This window comes from Equus asinus, chromosome 1 (assembly GCF_041296235.1).
Source record: "Equus asinus isolate D_3611 breed Donkey chromosome 1, EquAss-T2T_v2, whole genome shotgun sequence".
Taxonomy (NCBI): Eukaryota; Metazoa; Chordata; class Mammalia; order Perissodactyla; family Equidae; genus Equus; species Equus asinus.
In genome coordinates this window covers 139160754-139177971 of record NC_091790.1, presented here as the reverse complement: position 1 = coordinate 139177971, position 17218 = coordinate 139160754, and the positions used below count along the sequence as shown (strand labels likewise).

General features: G+C 38.4%; 1 protein-coding gene across 2 annotated transcripts in view; it reads left to right on the top strand.

The window, feature by feature from the left end:
- SLC25A13 (solute carrier family 25 member 13) overlaps nt 1-17218 on the top strand; it is a 188032-nt gene that overhangs the window by 128215 nt on the left and 42599 nt on the right. For both annotated transcript variants that reach the window (XM_014859409.3, XM_014859408.3), the window contains exons 12-13: nt 713-765; nt 2138-2218. In XM_014859409.3, coding sequence (XP_014714895.2) covers nt 713-765; nt 2138-2218 — 134 coding nt within the window. The remainder of the gene's footprint in view (nt 1-712; nt 766-2137; nt 2219-17218) is intronic.

Here is a 17218-nt window from a genome sequence, read left to right as displayed (position 1 = left end):
ATTCTTTCTCATCTGACTTGGAACATATCAAGCTCAGGATCCTGGCCTACAATGTGGCTCCAGCATCTGGCTCCTGCCTCTGCCTCTGCCTCTGCCTGCTTCATGCGAGGCGGCACACTGATGTTTCCTCTCATTTTTGAGCACACCAGGCTTCTTCCTATTCTGCTTTCTTTGCCTTATCTGTTCCCCTTCCCGGAATGCATTTTTCTCCAATTGTCACTTCTTTAGGAATGCCTCTTCCCTCCTTCCATCTGAGACCAGTCAGAGCAAGAACCTAGTTTGTCTTGGACTTGTCACCACGTCATAGTTGCTAAGTGAATGAATGGCTGAACTCGGTGGACATTTGGGGGTGAGGAAATGAGAAAAGTGTTAGAAAAAAATAATATATTCACTAAAGTCCACTTATTTAAGAGACAGGAGGGAAAGTGCAAACTTGCTGTGAAATAATGAGATTTCCTCTATCACTAATACTGTTGATTTACCGGATGTGCAAACGATCCGGAACGTGAGAGGGAATTTACTTGGGCCTGATGTGGTTGTTAGGCATTAGTACTCAAACATTCCATTTTGACTATTCCCATTAAAGGTAATAGCAGAAAATTGCAGCAAAGATTGCCCTGGTTTTTAGATGGTGATCCCCTCTTTAGAGCTGTTGATTTGTTTAGTTAATGCTAATTTATTTAATAAACTTCTACTTTTTGTTGTTTTTTAGGTCTGTTGCCACAGTTATTGGGAGTCGCCCCAGAGAAGGCCATAAAACTTACAGTAAGTCTTTTGTGTTGATGCTTCTTATAAAGGGAGTTTGCAGACACTCAAGAATCTAGCAGATATTCTTATGTGAATAGCAGGTTTGTGTTTCTTTAGAGGTGTTCATTTGAATGTAGGACACTCAGCATACACAACTTTTCATTATTCACCATTTAACACTGAACATCCAAAAGTGTGATAATATATTTGAACGAGACTTTTGGTGATCGCCATCATCATCATCATTGTTGTAATGGCAGCAGCAGCAGCTAGATTTCCTTCACTACCTACCATGTTAGGTGCTTACATGTATTATCTGTTACTGTTTCAATCTCAAGCAAAGTGTGACCCACAGTTTATAGATAAGGAAAGTGAGGCCCACATGGTTTAAATATTTACCTGTGTTCACACAATTCGTGGGTAGGAAAACTAGAATTCAGAATCAGAATTTTCTGACTCCAAAGCATGAACTCATTTAATTACACATGCTGTTTATAGAATTCATTTTTTAGGGTGTATTCTATAAGCTTTTGCCAAAGCCACATATTGAGGGATCTGAGTTCTAGTTGAAGTTGGTCCTCTGTCAGATCGTTTCTCCAGTGCCTGGCTCCCATATGACAGGTGGAAGGTATTCAGAAAGTGTTTGTGGAGTGGACAGATATTGCCTTTATATCGCTAAGGTCATAAAGCCCCAGAAAGTTCAACTCTACTTTTTAGATTGGGCTAGCCTTGGCACCTGAAATTCTTTTTTTTTACTGTCTTATTATGTGATCTTGGGACAGCTAATCTTATTTGGCTTTTATCTTCCAAAAACATGATTGATCCTTAAAATTGCTTGTGATGCATACCATTTTGAGAACATCATAATTAATTAATTGATTAATGCTATTGATGTTCCTTGAGACATTTTTTACATACTGAGTTTCTACTAAGCTGGGAAATCTGCTCAGCCACATTTGTCTCAGTGATGCACTCATCATCGAGAGGAAATACTATTTTAGAATAAATCTGGTTAGACTTGAAAGTGATTTTTGATCAAACCTTATAAATAGTTTTTAAGTTATGAAAAGTATGTATTTTGTTTCTGTTGTCAATATGTCTCTCTCCTTATGCTATTGTAATTACAGGACACATTTGAGTTTAGGGCTTATCAGTCATCTGTCTTTTAATATTGTTCTCTCTGAAACATCAGGAATACATATATTTATTTACTTTTTTTAAAACTACATATATGCTATTAAGAGCACTTCTCAAACTCTTTTAACATCTGTTAATTTATGCAGTTCAAAATTAATAGACAGGAAAAAATAACATTTATAGATATGTTTTATATGTGTTTAATGAGTTTCTTTATGTTTTTCATCAGCTTCTATAAATGTTTTTCTTCAAGGTGAATGATTTTGTGAGGGATAAATTTATGCATAAAGATGGTTCGGTCCCACTTGCAGCAGAAATTCTTGCTGGAGGCTGTGTAAGTACCTTTTGCAGATCTCTGCATTGGAAAGACTTGTTTCGCATGCATATCATTACCCTGGTAAACAGTGTGGACTAAGGTTTCTGTTCAACCACAGGTCCTGAACAAGGACAGAGTCTACTAGGGCACCTCGGCTTTTCCTAGACAGGCGAACCACTCCTGAGGTGGAAGGGTAAATGTTTCTGATCTTATTGCCTGTTAAGTCATGCCTGTTAAATTTGTCACTGCTTGCGGTTGGTTTTGCAATAGAAGTCATTTGTGGCAGAAGTGTTTGGCCCTTGAAAAATCTTTGCTAACTTTTCCTAAAGTTAATTTTTAGTACATTCTTTCCTCATGGCACCCTCTGCTGGGTCAGGCACTAAAATTTGTAGTGTGAAGTCAGCAGCCGTAGCTCTCTGCTTTGCTTTCCCTCATAAGTGCCACCAACTGTTCAAGCTTCCCAGTGCCTCTGGGAGAAGGATGCTGGGAAAGAACTGGCTGAGTGCTCTCTGCATTGTCAAAAGCGCTTGGAATGAGTATTTCTTTATATGGATGAACAACTTGCATCTTGTTCTGAAGTTCAGCAAAGCATTGTGTCTTGTTTTATCTCATGCACAGGTTTGTTCATGTGAATGTAAATACTTTAAGTAAATTAAACTCTTATACAAAGACTGGTACTATTTCAAGATAAGGTTGGTTAAATAAACAGGCTTTGATCACTAGGGCAATACAATATTGGTATATTTTCCATCTAAACCTGTGTTTCTTTTCTTATAAGAAGGATGAGGTCACTTTTTTTTGTTTTAATTTGCTTGTTCTGTGCAGGAAATGGTATTCATAAAATAACCTTTTTTTGAAAATCATTGAGTTTAGAAGCTGGGCAAGCACCTGAGAATATTAAACCTTTGTTTGGAAAGGACTTACTGTCCTGTCTAACATTGGACGGGGGTTCCCTGAAGGTAGCAGGAGCTGAGGAGTCCTAGCTCCTGGTAATTCATAAGAGATGGGCGGAATTTGGCTGCTGCCTGGCTTTCTGTTTGATCACTGACCCGTCGTAGACAGCCAGGTTGGATCCCCTTGTTCTGTAACTTTAGGAGCATTCAGGATGGAAAAAGGGAGACTTTAATGTCCTAAATAAGAAGGGCAAACAATAATAGTCAAAAAGAATTATCAGGAGTTGCAGAAACTGCTCTTCCCGGTAAGTATTGTTCATTTCAAACAACTGTAGTTTCCGTTTGAGTAACTAGATTTTCTAACTTTAAAGAGGCATAGCCATAAGCTGTATCTAGCCCATTCTTCAAGCTGTTGCAAGGGGCCTGAGAGAGCAGGGCGTTTCACTAACTCAGGGGGGTTTGGTTTTTTTTAAAAAAAGTCAGGTGCGAAACTTGCTGGAAAGGCATGATTATATATCTCTGGAAGAATTTAAAATGTAAAATTAATGATGTGATACCACTCATGATTTTGGCAATAATCTTGAGGTTTATTTTCTTTTCAATGAAAGCATTTTGCCCGCACGTGGGTCTGGGTGCCAAGGAGATCGGTTGTGGCACGCCTTGCCTACTGTAGGTGGTCCTGCTTTCTCGTATGTGGTCGCCCATTTCAGACACAAAGCACAGATTGGCATCAGAAGTGGTGCCTAGTTACTGTAAAGAGGTGCAGCCCTTTTTCAAACCTGATCTAAACACAGGCTTAAAATTGGAGCCACTTGGGCTTTACAGCTACTTAAAATATCTGTGAAATGAGGTTTGCCATCCTTCATCTCAAAGGCGGTAGACAGTGGTCCTTAGTGTTTCAAGTCCCCTATTTTGCCTTTTTTTTTTTTTTTTCCCCCAGATAAGCAATCCTGTAGGTAGCAAACAATCCAGCCCCCTTTAGATCTGAGTAGCGGGATGGATGATTCCATTTTCCATGTGTCTTTTGAAGTAGTAGCAGCATCTCTCTTTGCAGTCTGACACAGTTTTCCCTGTCATCGGAGCCAGTCACACGCCCTAGACAGTCACTGTGAGTTCCACAGCCTCATCTGTCCCATTGGGAGCACAAAGGGTTTTGAGAGGTTGTGTCACATGAGCAGTTCCCCTTCTTAGTTCACCCAACCATTGCCAGGTGTTGACTTGTAACGCCCTGGGGAGCTCACCTTGCTTCTTTATTACTGAGAATGAGTACACACGGCTGACTTTTGCACTTGTAACCAAAACTGCTCATTTCTTTGAAGATGGAAAAATTTGCAGGGAGGTCTTTGTCTCATAACATTCATAGTGCTTAACAATCTGCTTTGTTATATGTATATATAGTTTTTTAGAAAAACAATAAAAAATAGTAAATTTAAGGGAAATTTTGGAAGAAAAAGGAAATAAATCCAATCCTATTCATTAATATATTTTTGATGTAATAAAATCTGTAATTGAAAACAGATGAAAATAATGTTTCACTGACATATGCAAAAAGGTGACTCTAACTTTGTTTTTAAACTCATCTTTTGCACTATTAATTTAGAGCACTGTTCAAATTTTGGCTTGACTCTTCTGAGCATTTTTATAGATTCACACTTAACGGTAGTGGTGTATTCAGCACAGTTCAAGACTAAACTAGATGCCGAGACTGATGTTTACAAACTCGAAGTCTGAAAGGTTCTTTGTGATATGTGTTTTCTCCCTAAGTTGGTCTTCTACTTTCTAAATTAGGCTAGAAGTTGTAGGAGTTTTGACAGAGACCTGGACCCTCAGGCGTCCTTACACAAAATATATGTACCTTCTGTTTCTTTATATCCTTCCCCTTCTAGGGTCAGAAGCTCAGGCCCTGTAGAGACACATAATTGGTGATCACTGTCAGTGACGGCAGAGGCTCTCAGTAAATGGGGCAGAGGAAGGCTTGTCACCACTACTCGTTTCCAATTAGATTCCCACTGACTTTAAAAACTAACATATTATCTCTGAGTACATTGTTGTTATTGCTGTATTTCTGCTATTTTAGGAAAACACATACGTAGTACCGTGTGGTCTGTAGGTTGTAGTCCTTAAGTCAGCAAAATAAGCGTGTACTGACTGTCTTCTGTGCATCTAGTGGAATAGAGAGTTGAACTCCTGAGGGGGCTGGGATCTTTAGTTTTTGATCCTTGGATCTTAAGGTTGTCAGATAAGGAAATACAAATGGTACCATGACTGGTTTCAAGGAAGATATAAATATGATGATTAATTTATTTGCCATGAAAACCTATATTGCAATGAAAAGAAATAATATTCATCAGAAAAAATATGTGGGAAAAAAATAAGAACCTCTGTCTTATGAAGCTTATATTTAGTAAAAATTGTCGACATACCAATAAAAAATGATACTATTCTGGGAAGACAAGTGAACATGCTTTTGATTAATAGTCTTTTGATAATGGGTCCATGGTATTTTTCCATTGAGATACATACACATACATGCATATTTGTGTGTATGCATATATGTGCAAATATATCTAATGCTTACGGGAGTTTATATTCATTTGACGTGGGAAAAATAGATATGTTCGTGTCACTGGTTCTAAAAGGGATTGGTGAGAATATCACCATTGAGAAAAACATGGCATGAAGAGCAACCTTAATTGCTCCCCCCTACAAGTAAGTATGACCCTAATGTTGTCACCTATATTCCCATTATTGTGGTAATTCCCATATGTATGACATTTTTATGCCTGTTTGTATAGCCATGTATCAGATACCATTTTTAAGGCAAGTTTTTATTACTCATCTTTTTTTTTGCATCACATTCAATTGCAGTTAATTTTTATGATTTTGAAAAACAAAAAGATACAGGTACCCATGTGTGTACCACTTAGCTTAAGATGTCAGTCTTGACAAATGCAGCTGGAGGCCCTCATGTGCCTGTCCCTGTATTGCGGTATAACAAGTCGTCCTAAAACGTAGTGGCCTCAAACAGCAATCTATTATTGTTATCTCTCATGGTTCTGTGGATTGACTGTGTTCCACTGGGCGCTTTTCACTATGCTCTCTGCATGGTTATAGGCAGATAGCAGTTGAGGCTGGAGCCATCTGAAAGCTCAGCTGGGATGGATATGGAAGATGGCTCCCACTTGCGGTTGGCAGTTATGCTTACTGTTGGCTGGGAGCAGCCGGGGCTGTTGTCCAGAGCATCTGCTGTGGCTCTCTGTGTAGCTTGGGCTTTTCAAACCTTGGCAGCTCGATTCTAAGAGGAAGCTTCTCAAAAGCAGGCATTCTAAGAGTCTGGGCCAGGTACTGCAAAACTTCTTATGACCTAACCTTGAATGTCACTTCCACTGCATTCTATTGGTTAAACAAGCCACTTATGCCAGCCCAGATTCAAGAGGAGAGAAATTAGACTCTACCTCTCAATGAGACTAATGGCAAAAAATCTTTAAATGGCCACTGGAGGGTTCAGTAAGCAGTGTTGTGGGACAGGAACATCTTTGCTGACCTCTACTTTATGAAGATTTTGTAGTTAATTTCATGTCTTCTCCGAGGATCTATTGCTGATTCTAGAACCCATTCCTGCTCCAGATTGTTCTTGGTTGCAGAGGGCAGAAAGTCTCTAAAGTAGCACTAACTAAATGAAGATTGACTTAACAGGTGTATATGAAATGAAACTGAGGGCTCTTAAGAATTGAGGCAGCTCTGGGAACCTGGCTGCTTTCTCCATTTTCTCCTCTTGGCCTTCTTGGTCTCTCTCAGAGTGACCTTGCATCTCTCTGCACGTTGTTTTTTAGAGACTTCATTTTTTTAACACAGATTTAGGTTCACAAAATTGAGAGGAAGATACAGAAATTTCCCATATACCCCCTGTCCCTACACATGCATAAAGTCGCTTATTATCAACATTTCCCACCAGAGTGTTACATTTGTTACAATTAATGATCCTACATTGACACATCACAATCATTCAAAGTTCATAGTTTACCTTAGGGTTCTTTCGTGGTGTCATACATTCTGTGAGTTTGGACAAATGTATAATGACATATATCCATCATGATGATATCATACAGAGTATTTTCACTGCCCTAAAAATCCTCTGTGTGCTGTCTATTCATCTCTCCCCTCTCCCCGACTGCTAGCAACCACTGATCTTTTTACTATGTCTCCGTAGTTTTGCCTTTCCAGAATGTCCTATAGTTGAAATCATACAGTATATAACTTTTCCAGATTGACTTCTTTTACTTAATAGTGTACAATTAAGGTTCTTCCATGTCTTTTCATGGCTTGATAGCTCATTTCTTTTTAGTACTTAATAATATTCCTTTGTCTAGATATATCACCACTTTTTTATCCATTCGCCTACTGAAGGACATCTTGGTTTCTTCCAAGTTTTGGCAGTTATGAATAAAGCTGCTATAAATGTCCTTGTGCAGGTTTTTTTTTGAAAACATAGGTTTTTAACTCCTTTGGGTAAATACTAAGGAGTGCAATTATTGAATCGTATGGTAAGAGTATGTTTAGGTGTCTTCTGAAATGGCATACCATTTTGCCTGCCCGCCAGCAGTGAATCAGAGTTCCTGTTGCTCTGTTGCTCCTCAGCATTTGGTGTTCTCAATGTTCTGCACGTATTTTTGCTTTGCTATTTCATTTTTTCTCGTCCTCAGCATGTTGACTTCCTCAACAATTCCCTTCACGTTCTTTCTGCCCATCTGGCCTCTCACCGTACGGTATGACCTTCAGCCTCTTTGTATCCTCAGCCCCAGCTAATTAGCTGACGTTGCTCACTTTCGTTTTGTTTTTCATTAATTACTGAGAGAGGAAATTTGATAGGCAAGCATCCGTGCTATGTGCCAGGCCATAGAGCAGCTTTGAGTCATGACCTTACCCAGGTATTAATAACTTTACTTCACAAATCCATTTGTTTCAACCATCTGTAAATGTGTTCAAATCCTTCTTGTACCATTTTGGTTTTAGCTTCAATTCTGTAAGTATCCCCTGAATAGTAGTGTGTGTACTTTTGTCATAAAATATACCAAAAGCCATATTCCTTATGATTGAGCTTGAAATCCCTTGAGATTTCAGACTCAATCATATCAAACCAGGGAGAAAATTTCATCATGTAATGAACACATATGCTCTGGCAATCAGAGCTGATGAGTCGGACTGCCTAAAGTGGGTTTAAGTCCTATTTTTGTGATCTTTCCCTTCCCAGGGTTTTCTGGGGAGATGTGGCTTCACAGTGTAGTTTTCTTAAGGCAGAATTTTAATTTCTCTGTGCAGGTCTCTGCACATATCCTACTTATAAATGTAGAATGATGTGAGGCTCAATCATTAAGTTGAATTTCTATGGATTGCTCCTATGTACCATGTCAAGTAGCCAAGATTTATGATGCATTATAGTGATGCTGTGGAAATGAGGTTATTATTTTTTTAATGCTTGCATCTTTATAATTCACTTGTAGTTTAATGAAAATCTAATTACTTACATTGTTTTCAAATTTTATTATTGTTATTATTTGCAATATTCTCTGGGAGATTTTTTTGCATACTCCCAAAACTGTAAGGCCATATTGTAAGTTTTCTTTTTTTGGTTCATCAGTGGTATTTCCTAGTTTAATAGATGATTTCCAACAAGATTAAAATGAATTAAATTATCCTTTCTTTCATAAGCTTTACATTATTTACAATACTTTTCATTTATTTCCATATTTTTACAAACTTAAAATTATACCAAACAGGGGCTGGTCCAGTGGCGTAGTGGTTAAGTTTGTGTGCTCTGCGTGGGCAACCCAACGTTCACAGGTTCCGATCCTGGGCATGGACGTACACACCACTCATCAAGCCATGCTGTGGCAGCGTCCCATATACAATACAGAGGAAGATTGGCATGGATGTTAGTTCAGGGACCATCCTTCGTCAAGCAAAAAAAAAAAGAAAGAGGAAGATTTGCGATAGATGTTAGCTCAGGGCCAATCTTCTTTTTCTTCAAAAAATTGTACCAAATATACATATTTTAGTGAACATCATATCACAAACATTTTCTGTATTTCAACATATGTGATAATTGTGATTTTTATTATGAAAAAAATAACCATGTTAAAGTTAAGGTAGAAAACAAAGCAAAGAAACTACCCATAATTCTTCAATTTCCATGTTTTAAGTTTTCTTAATTTGTACTTATGTTTCATCCCTGTCCTCCAACTCTGTTTTCTCCAAGGCTTAGAGACTATATCAGGTATTCTTATGACCTATCTTTGTCAAATATGGTCCTGCTTTGCCGCTTGAGAAGCTCTTCCTTTATAACTTTGTACTGACAGATAATTACATCCTGGGGACCTTGGGTAAATGTTGAATGAGTTGACACATCTGTAAATGCTGAGGACAGGACCCATGTCTCACTGTTATGCCTCTGTGCTGAGCCTTGTGTCTGACATATGAGAGAGGCTTCAAAATATTTACTGCACGAATAAATGCTTGACAAGAAGGTGTTGGTGATGAGGGCGGTAAAGGTAGGGTAGTCGTTTGATATACCGTGTTGCTATTAACTTAGATCCAGATGGCCAGTGAAGAGGCAGTGACTCCGGGGGTTGGAGTGGGGTGAAGGAATTGATGGACTTCAGGGAATAGCTATAACATGCCTACATATGTAGATATCCAGGATGTTCCACAGGAAACATTTTCCATGATAACTCAGTAAAGGAACCAACCTTTAAAAAGCTCCTATTTGTTTTATTTGGCTTCATTTCTAAGAATGGCAACTAACCCCCAAATATATGCGGCACCTTAAGAACAGAATGAAGATAAACAACTTGGGGTATGTGGCATAGCTTATTCAATATTGCTTATGTTTTTAGTAGAAAAAGATTTTATTGAATAGTTACCATGTGAAATTACCATGTCAGAATCATGAAGGAATCATATCAAAGAGTGGCTTTAGGGGCCAGCCCAGTGGCTTAGTGGTTAAGTTTGTGTGCTCTGCTTCAGTGGCCCTGGGTTGGCAGGTTCAGATCCCAGGCGCAGACCTACACACCACTCATCAAGCCATGCTGTGGTGGTGTCCCACATACAAAATATAGGAAGATTGGCATGGTGTTAGCTCAGGGACAATCTTCCTCAAGCAAAAAGAGGGAGCTTGGCAATAGATGTTAGCTCAAGGACAATCTTACTCACCAAAAAAAAAAAAGAGTGGCTTTAAAAAAAGAGAAAGTGGGCCAGCCCCATGGCATAGTGGTTGAGTTCACTTCCTCCTCTTCAGTGGCCTGGAGTTTGTGGGTTTGGATCCCGGGCATGGACCTACACACTGCTCATCAAGCCATGCTGTGGCAGCATCCCACATGCAAAATAGAGGAAGATTGGCACAGATGTTAGGTCAGGGACAATCTTCCTCACCAAAAAAAAAACAAAAAGAGGCTAACAACTGCACACCTAATAGAATGCCTAAAATCTGGAACACTGACAGCAGCAAATGCTGATGAGGATGTGAAGCAACAGGAACTCTCATATTGCTGGTAGGAATGCAAAATGATACAGCCACTTCAGAGGATAGTTTGGAGATTTCTCACAAAACTAAACATACTCTTACAGTAAGATCCAGCAATTGCACTCCTTAGTATTTATCCAAAGGAGTGGAAAACTTATGTTTTCAACAAATACCTGCACAACCTAGCAGCTTTATTTATAACTGCCAAAACTGGGAAGAAACCAAGATATCCTTCAGTAGTTGAACAAATAAACTTGCACAGCCAAAGGAATGTTACTGAGCCCTAAAAAGATATGAGCTATCAAGCCATGAAAAGACTTGGAGGAACCTTAAATCCATATTACTAACTGAAAGAAGCCAATCTAGAAAGGCTACATACTCTGTAATTCCAGTTGTAGAACATTCTGGAAAAGGCAAAACTATGACAACAGCAAAAAGATCAGTGGTTGCCAGGGTTTGAGGCAGGGAGAGATGAATAGGCAGAGGACAGAGGATTTTTAGGGCAGTGAAAATACTCTGTGTGATGTCACAGTATGGGTATATGTTATTGTATATTTGTCCTAACCCACAGAATGTACAAAGAGCGAACCGTAAGGTAAGCTATGGATATTGGGTGATTATGGTGTGTCATTGTAAATTCATCAGTTGTAACAAATGTACCACTCTGGTGGGGAGTGTTAATAATGGGCAGGCTATGCATGTGTAGGGGCAGGGAGTGGTATATGGGAAATCTCTGTACCTTCCCTCTCAATTTTTTTTTCCAATTTTTTTTTTTATTGAGTTCATAATAGTTTATATCAATGTGAGATTTAAGTTGTACATTGTTTCTTGACTGTCACCACATAAGTGCTCCCCATCACCCCCTGTGCCCACACCCCACCCCCCTTCCCCTGGAACCACTGAACTGTTTTCTTTGTCCGTGTACTTGTTTATATTCCACATATGAATGAAATCATCTGGTGTTTGTCTTTCTCAGACTGACTTATTTTGCTTAGTGTAATTCCCTCTAGGTCCTTCCATGTTATTGCAAATGGGATGAATTTGTCCTTTTTCTGCCTGAGTAGTATTCCATTGTATGTATATACCACATCTTCTTTATCCAATCATCGGTTGATGGGCATGTGGGTTGCTTCCATGTCTTGGCTGTTGTGAATAGTGCTGCAATGAACATAGGGGTGCATATATTACTTTGGATTGTTGATTTCAAGTCGTTTGGGTAGATACTCAGTAGTGGGATAGCTGGGTCATATAGTGGTTCTATTTTTAGTTTTTTGAGGAATCTTCATACTGTTTTCTATAGTAGCTGCACCAGTTTGCATTCCCACCAGCAGTGTATGAGGGGTCCCTTCTCTCCACACCCTCTCCAACATTTGTTAATTTTAGGCTTGGTGATTATAGCCATTTTAACAGGCATAAGTGGCATCTTAGTGTAGTTTTGATTTGCATTTCCCTAATGATTAGTGGTGTTGAACATCTTTTCTTGTGTTTATTGTCCATCTGTATATCTTCTTTGGAAAAATGTCTGTTCATCTCCTTTGCACATTTTTTGATCAGGTTGTTTGCTTTTTTATTGTTCAGTTGTGTGAGTTCCTTATAAATTATGAAGATTAACCCCTTGTCAGATATATGATTTGCAAATATTTTCTCCCAATTGGTGGGTTGTCTCTTTGTTTTGATTCTAGTTTCTTTTGCCTTGTAGAAGCTCTTTAGTCTGATGAATTCCCACTTATTTTTTCTTTTGTTTCCCTTGTCTTAGAGGACACGGTATTTGAAAAGATTGTTTTTAGTTCAATGTCAAAGAGTGTACTACTGATATTATCTTCCAGGAGTTTTATAGTTTCAGGACATATCTTCAAGTCTTTGATCTATTTTGAATTTATTTTTGTGTATGGTGTGAGATAGTGGTCTACCTTCTTTCTTTTGCATGTGGCTGTCTGGTTTTCCCAACACCATTTATTGAAGAAACTATCTTTCCTCCATTGTATGTTCTTGGCACCTTTGTGGAAGATTAGCTGTCCGTAGATGTGTGGTTTTATTTCTGGGCTTTCAGTTCTGTTCCATTGATCTGTGTGCCTGTTTTTGTACCAGTACCATGCCATTTTGATCACTATGGCTTTGTAGTACATTTTGAAGTCAGGGATTATGATACCTCCAGCTTTGTTCTTTTTTCGCAGGATTGACTTAGCAATTCGTGGTCTTTGATTGCCCCATATGAATTTTAGTATTCTTTGCTCTGTTTCCATGAAGAATGTCATTGGGATTCTGATAGGGATTGCATTGAATCTGTAGATTGCTTTGGGTAGCATGGACATTTTAACAATGTTTATTCTTCCAATCCACGAGCAAGGAATCTCTTTCCATCTCTTTATGTCATTATCAGTTTCTGTCAGTATGTCTTATAGTTTTCATTGTATAAGTCCTTCACCTCCTTGGTTAAATTTATTCCTAGGCACTTTATTGTTTTAGTTGCGATTGCAAATAGAATTGTATTCTTGAGTTCTCTTTCTATAAGTTCGTTATGGGAGTATAGAAAAGCAACTGATTTTTGTAAGTTGATTCTATACCCTGCAACTTTACTGTTGTTGTTAATTATTTCTATTAGTTTTCCGATGGATTTTTTTGGGGTTTTCTGTATATAAGATCATGTCATCTGCAAACAGCCAGAGTTTCACTTCTTCACTCCCTATTTGGAGTCCTTTTATTCCTTTCTCTTGCCTGATTGCTCTGGCCAAAACCTCCAGTACTATGTTGAATAAGAGTGGTGATAGTGGGCATCCTTGTCTTACACCTGTTCTCAGGGGGATGGTGCTCAGTTTTTGCCCATTGAATATGATGTTGGCTGTGGGTTTGTCATACATGGCCTTTATTATGTTGAACCTCTCAATTTTTTGTCAACCTGAAACTACTTTAAAAAAATGAAGTCTGAAAAAAAAGAGCCGGTGAATAGCAAAAAATGTTATACCAAGGCACTATCTACATTTAGAGGTTTCTGAGAAACCGATGAGGCACCTCCGTCACAGTTTGCCCAAAAAGTCCTCTGGCGCATGGGACTAAGGCACTAGACTGGAATAAGAATTCTGCTGCCTGCCTGCTTCTATGAAAAGCTCTTTCTCCAGACTTCTACTTGGACTCTGGGCAAAAATAAAAGAGATATCTGATGACCCTGAGGGTTCACAGGGATGGCCTACCTGGCTAAGGGCTACCTTTGGTGGCTTAGAAATGTCATCTTATTAGGGAAAAGTCCAACTCATGATAGACGCTAAGCCAGCCAGATGTCTATTTTCCTTCCTTTCTCTTCTTTGGGAAAGGCTCAGAGTTGTTTGACTCAACACAGTCCAAATGTTGGGCCATCCTTCTAGTTTTCTAATAAATAGGGGAGGGGTTTGTTATGATGTAAAAATATAAAGAAAGAGTGGGTCACAGCTTTCATACAGTTAAGGTACTTGAGACGTTGAAGGTCTGTAAATCATTAAGCGATTCTGGTAGTAGGAGTCAAAATAGACATGTATAATGGGCAGAGTCCAAATGTGAACATATTTGACAGATCTACAACTTGATTGCTTTTTAATGTCAGTCAGACAGATTCTGCTTTGGTTTCTTGGCCAGGCTTCTAAAGGCCCATGAAAACCCTATGAAGTTGAAAATATGAAACTTAATAGTTGTAAACCTTGTAAACTCTATGACCTTTTTCTGCCTTACCATGTAGTTAAGAAATTGTGAATAGAAAATTTCAATTTGTTATCTGTCTCAAAAACAATTAAGAGGTGAGATTCTGTTCTCTTTTCAAAGTTCTTAATAGTCATTACAGATTTTTTTTACTTGAGAGCTTAATTTACACACCAAATTAAAGGAGAAAATCCTATATTGCGTTATGTTTAGAGATGTGCATTTAGTCAGGGTGTCTAATAAGGCGTATTAGTTGAGTAGAGCTGCCATTACAAAATGCCACAGACTGTGTGGTTCAAACAATGGAAATTTATTTTCTCCCACTTATGGAAGCTAGAAGTCCCAGATCCAAGGTGCCTGCAGGTTTGATTTTCTTCTGAAGGCTCTCTTCTTTGCTGGCAGACGGCCATTTTCTGACTGTGTCCTCACTTGGTCACCCCCTCAGGCTGTGTGTTATCTGTATCCTACCTCTCCCCTTCTTTTAAGGACTCCCGTCATTTTTAATCAGGGTCCACCCATATGACCTCACTTTGCCTTAATTACCTCTTTAAAGGCCCTGTCTCCAAATACAGTCACATTCTGAGGTACAGGATTAGGTCTTCAACACATGAATTTTGGAGGGACACAATTCAGCCTAAAACACTAGGGGTTAAGATAAAGGTTCTTTTCTCAGCTTGCAATGTGGACTCAAGTTCCTGACTGCAGCAGAGTGATGACCCCTCTTGAAGTGCACTGGGTCCGACATTTTCCCTTCAGAGCTGGAGAGGGCGAATGGCCTCTTGGCCTCAGGCCCCCTCACATTTGCCAGCTTCTCTGTGAGGTTGTTGAAGGCCTGTCGTCAGTATTTGGGAACAGTAGCTGACTGCTGTTGGGCACTGTGCTTTAATTGAATTCATCCACTGCTGTTGCTGAGTATCTGTTTTGTACCTGTGATCTTTATGCACAATGATAACACCTATACCACATACAAATTATTTTCATGTCTCCACTTAACATTGAGTTAGGAAGAGAGTAAATAGAAAATATGTTGAAGCTTAGATTTCTTAAGAAATCTTTATTTTTCCAATTTATTCAAATATCAAATACTGTCATCACTTGAGCATTCATTTTATACATAATGTAAATCATTAGACATTTACTAGTGTAGACCTTTTTTGTAGTACAATTTTATTTGTATTCAAATAATCAAAATAATGTATTTGGGTTTTAGTTAAAAAAGTCATATTCTATAACTTCATATTAATCTATTTCTGACACATGTAGGCACACATTTTAGAATGTCGGTGTGCAATTAGATATTCTTAGCACATGTCATTTGTGAAAAGCGCTTTAAATCTAAGTACATTCAATTGAGCATAATTAAAATATCAAGATACATATTCTTCATATACATTTTGCCACTTAATTTTTTAAGTAGCTGTAAGTATCTACCATGTGAATTCAGATGAAAGGGAAGTGATTACAGTTTATTTAATGCTTTTAGTTTAAAATATAGCAGGAATTACACTGTGTTAAGAAAAATACACTGCTATGTTTTCTGTGGACGGCAGATTAATGACAGAATTGATTTTTTTTTTAATGCAAGACAATATTTTTTGAATATTCTCAAGACTGTTGCCTAGAAGGGTTTGGGATAGGGTTGGGGGAATCATAAGAAAGCAGGCTTTCTCATCTTATGCATTCTTTTGACTCGACTCCCCAGGTCCTGAGAAAGAATGTTCGAGGATACTATCTCTGTTAGTAAAGAAACACTGGAGGTGGACATTTAGCTTGCTTCCAAGTCTTGGCTGTTGTGAATAATGCTGCAATGAACATAGGGGTGCATGTAGCTTTTCAAATTAATGTTTTCCTGTTCTTTGGATAAATACCCAGACGTGGAATAGCTGGATCATAGGGTAGTTCGATTTTTAATTTTTTGAGGAATCTCCATACTGTTTTCCATAGTGGCTGTACCAGTTTATGATGGACCTTGAGGGTATTATGCTAAGCAAAATAAGTCAGATGGAGAAAGCCAAATACTGTATGATTTCACTCATGTGGAAGACAAAACAACAACAACAAACAAACATAGATACAGAGAACAGATTTGTAGTTACCAGAGGGGAAGGGGTTGGGGAGAAAGCAAAAAGGGTAAAGGGGCACATGTGTATGCTGACGGATGACAACCAGACTTTTGGTGGTGAACACAATGTAGTTTATACAGAAGTCAAAATGTAATGATGTACACCTGAAAATTATATAATGTTATAAGCCAATGTGACCTCAGTAATAAATAAGTAAATGAATAAATAAAGGATTGTAGGAAGGCTTGTTTAGTTTGCAACAGGTGAAAGAAAGTGAATTATGGGCAAATGTGAAGTGGAGCTCCTGAACTGATCCTTTAGATAATGTGTTTAGGCTGCTGCTATTTCCTATGGTTATGATAATGACCAGACAGCCTTAGCAAGTCATTTTGAAGGCACATGTGACTTTAAAACCTATTTGTTCACAATTATTGGACCTCAGGTGTGTTAAGATCAGTTTGGTGAGGGTCACTGTTCTTGGACTACTTAGAGAAATTGAGCAGTACATTAGGATTCTGGATTTTGTTGCCTTTCTAAATATTTGATTTCTTGAAATTCTGTTTTTAACAAAGAAAGAGATAATCACTTCCCACGATAAAGTTACCTATGCGGAATCAGAAGTGTTAACCATGAAGTAAATTATTATATAACATGGCAAGAGGAATTTGGGGGGCAAAATTGTGAGAAAGAAATAAAATTTGCAGAAGCATCTGGGCCCTGAACAAAAGTTGTCATAGAAGCCACGTTCCAGGGTCTTTGCTGACTATCTATCTAGCCCATTTCAGATAGGGGGTATTAGAAGAAAAAAACCTATATTTTGCTTCGAGCCTTGAGAACCATATTGTGTGAAAAATGAGACCATTTGGGAATACTGGTG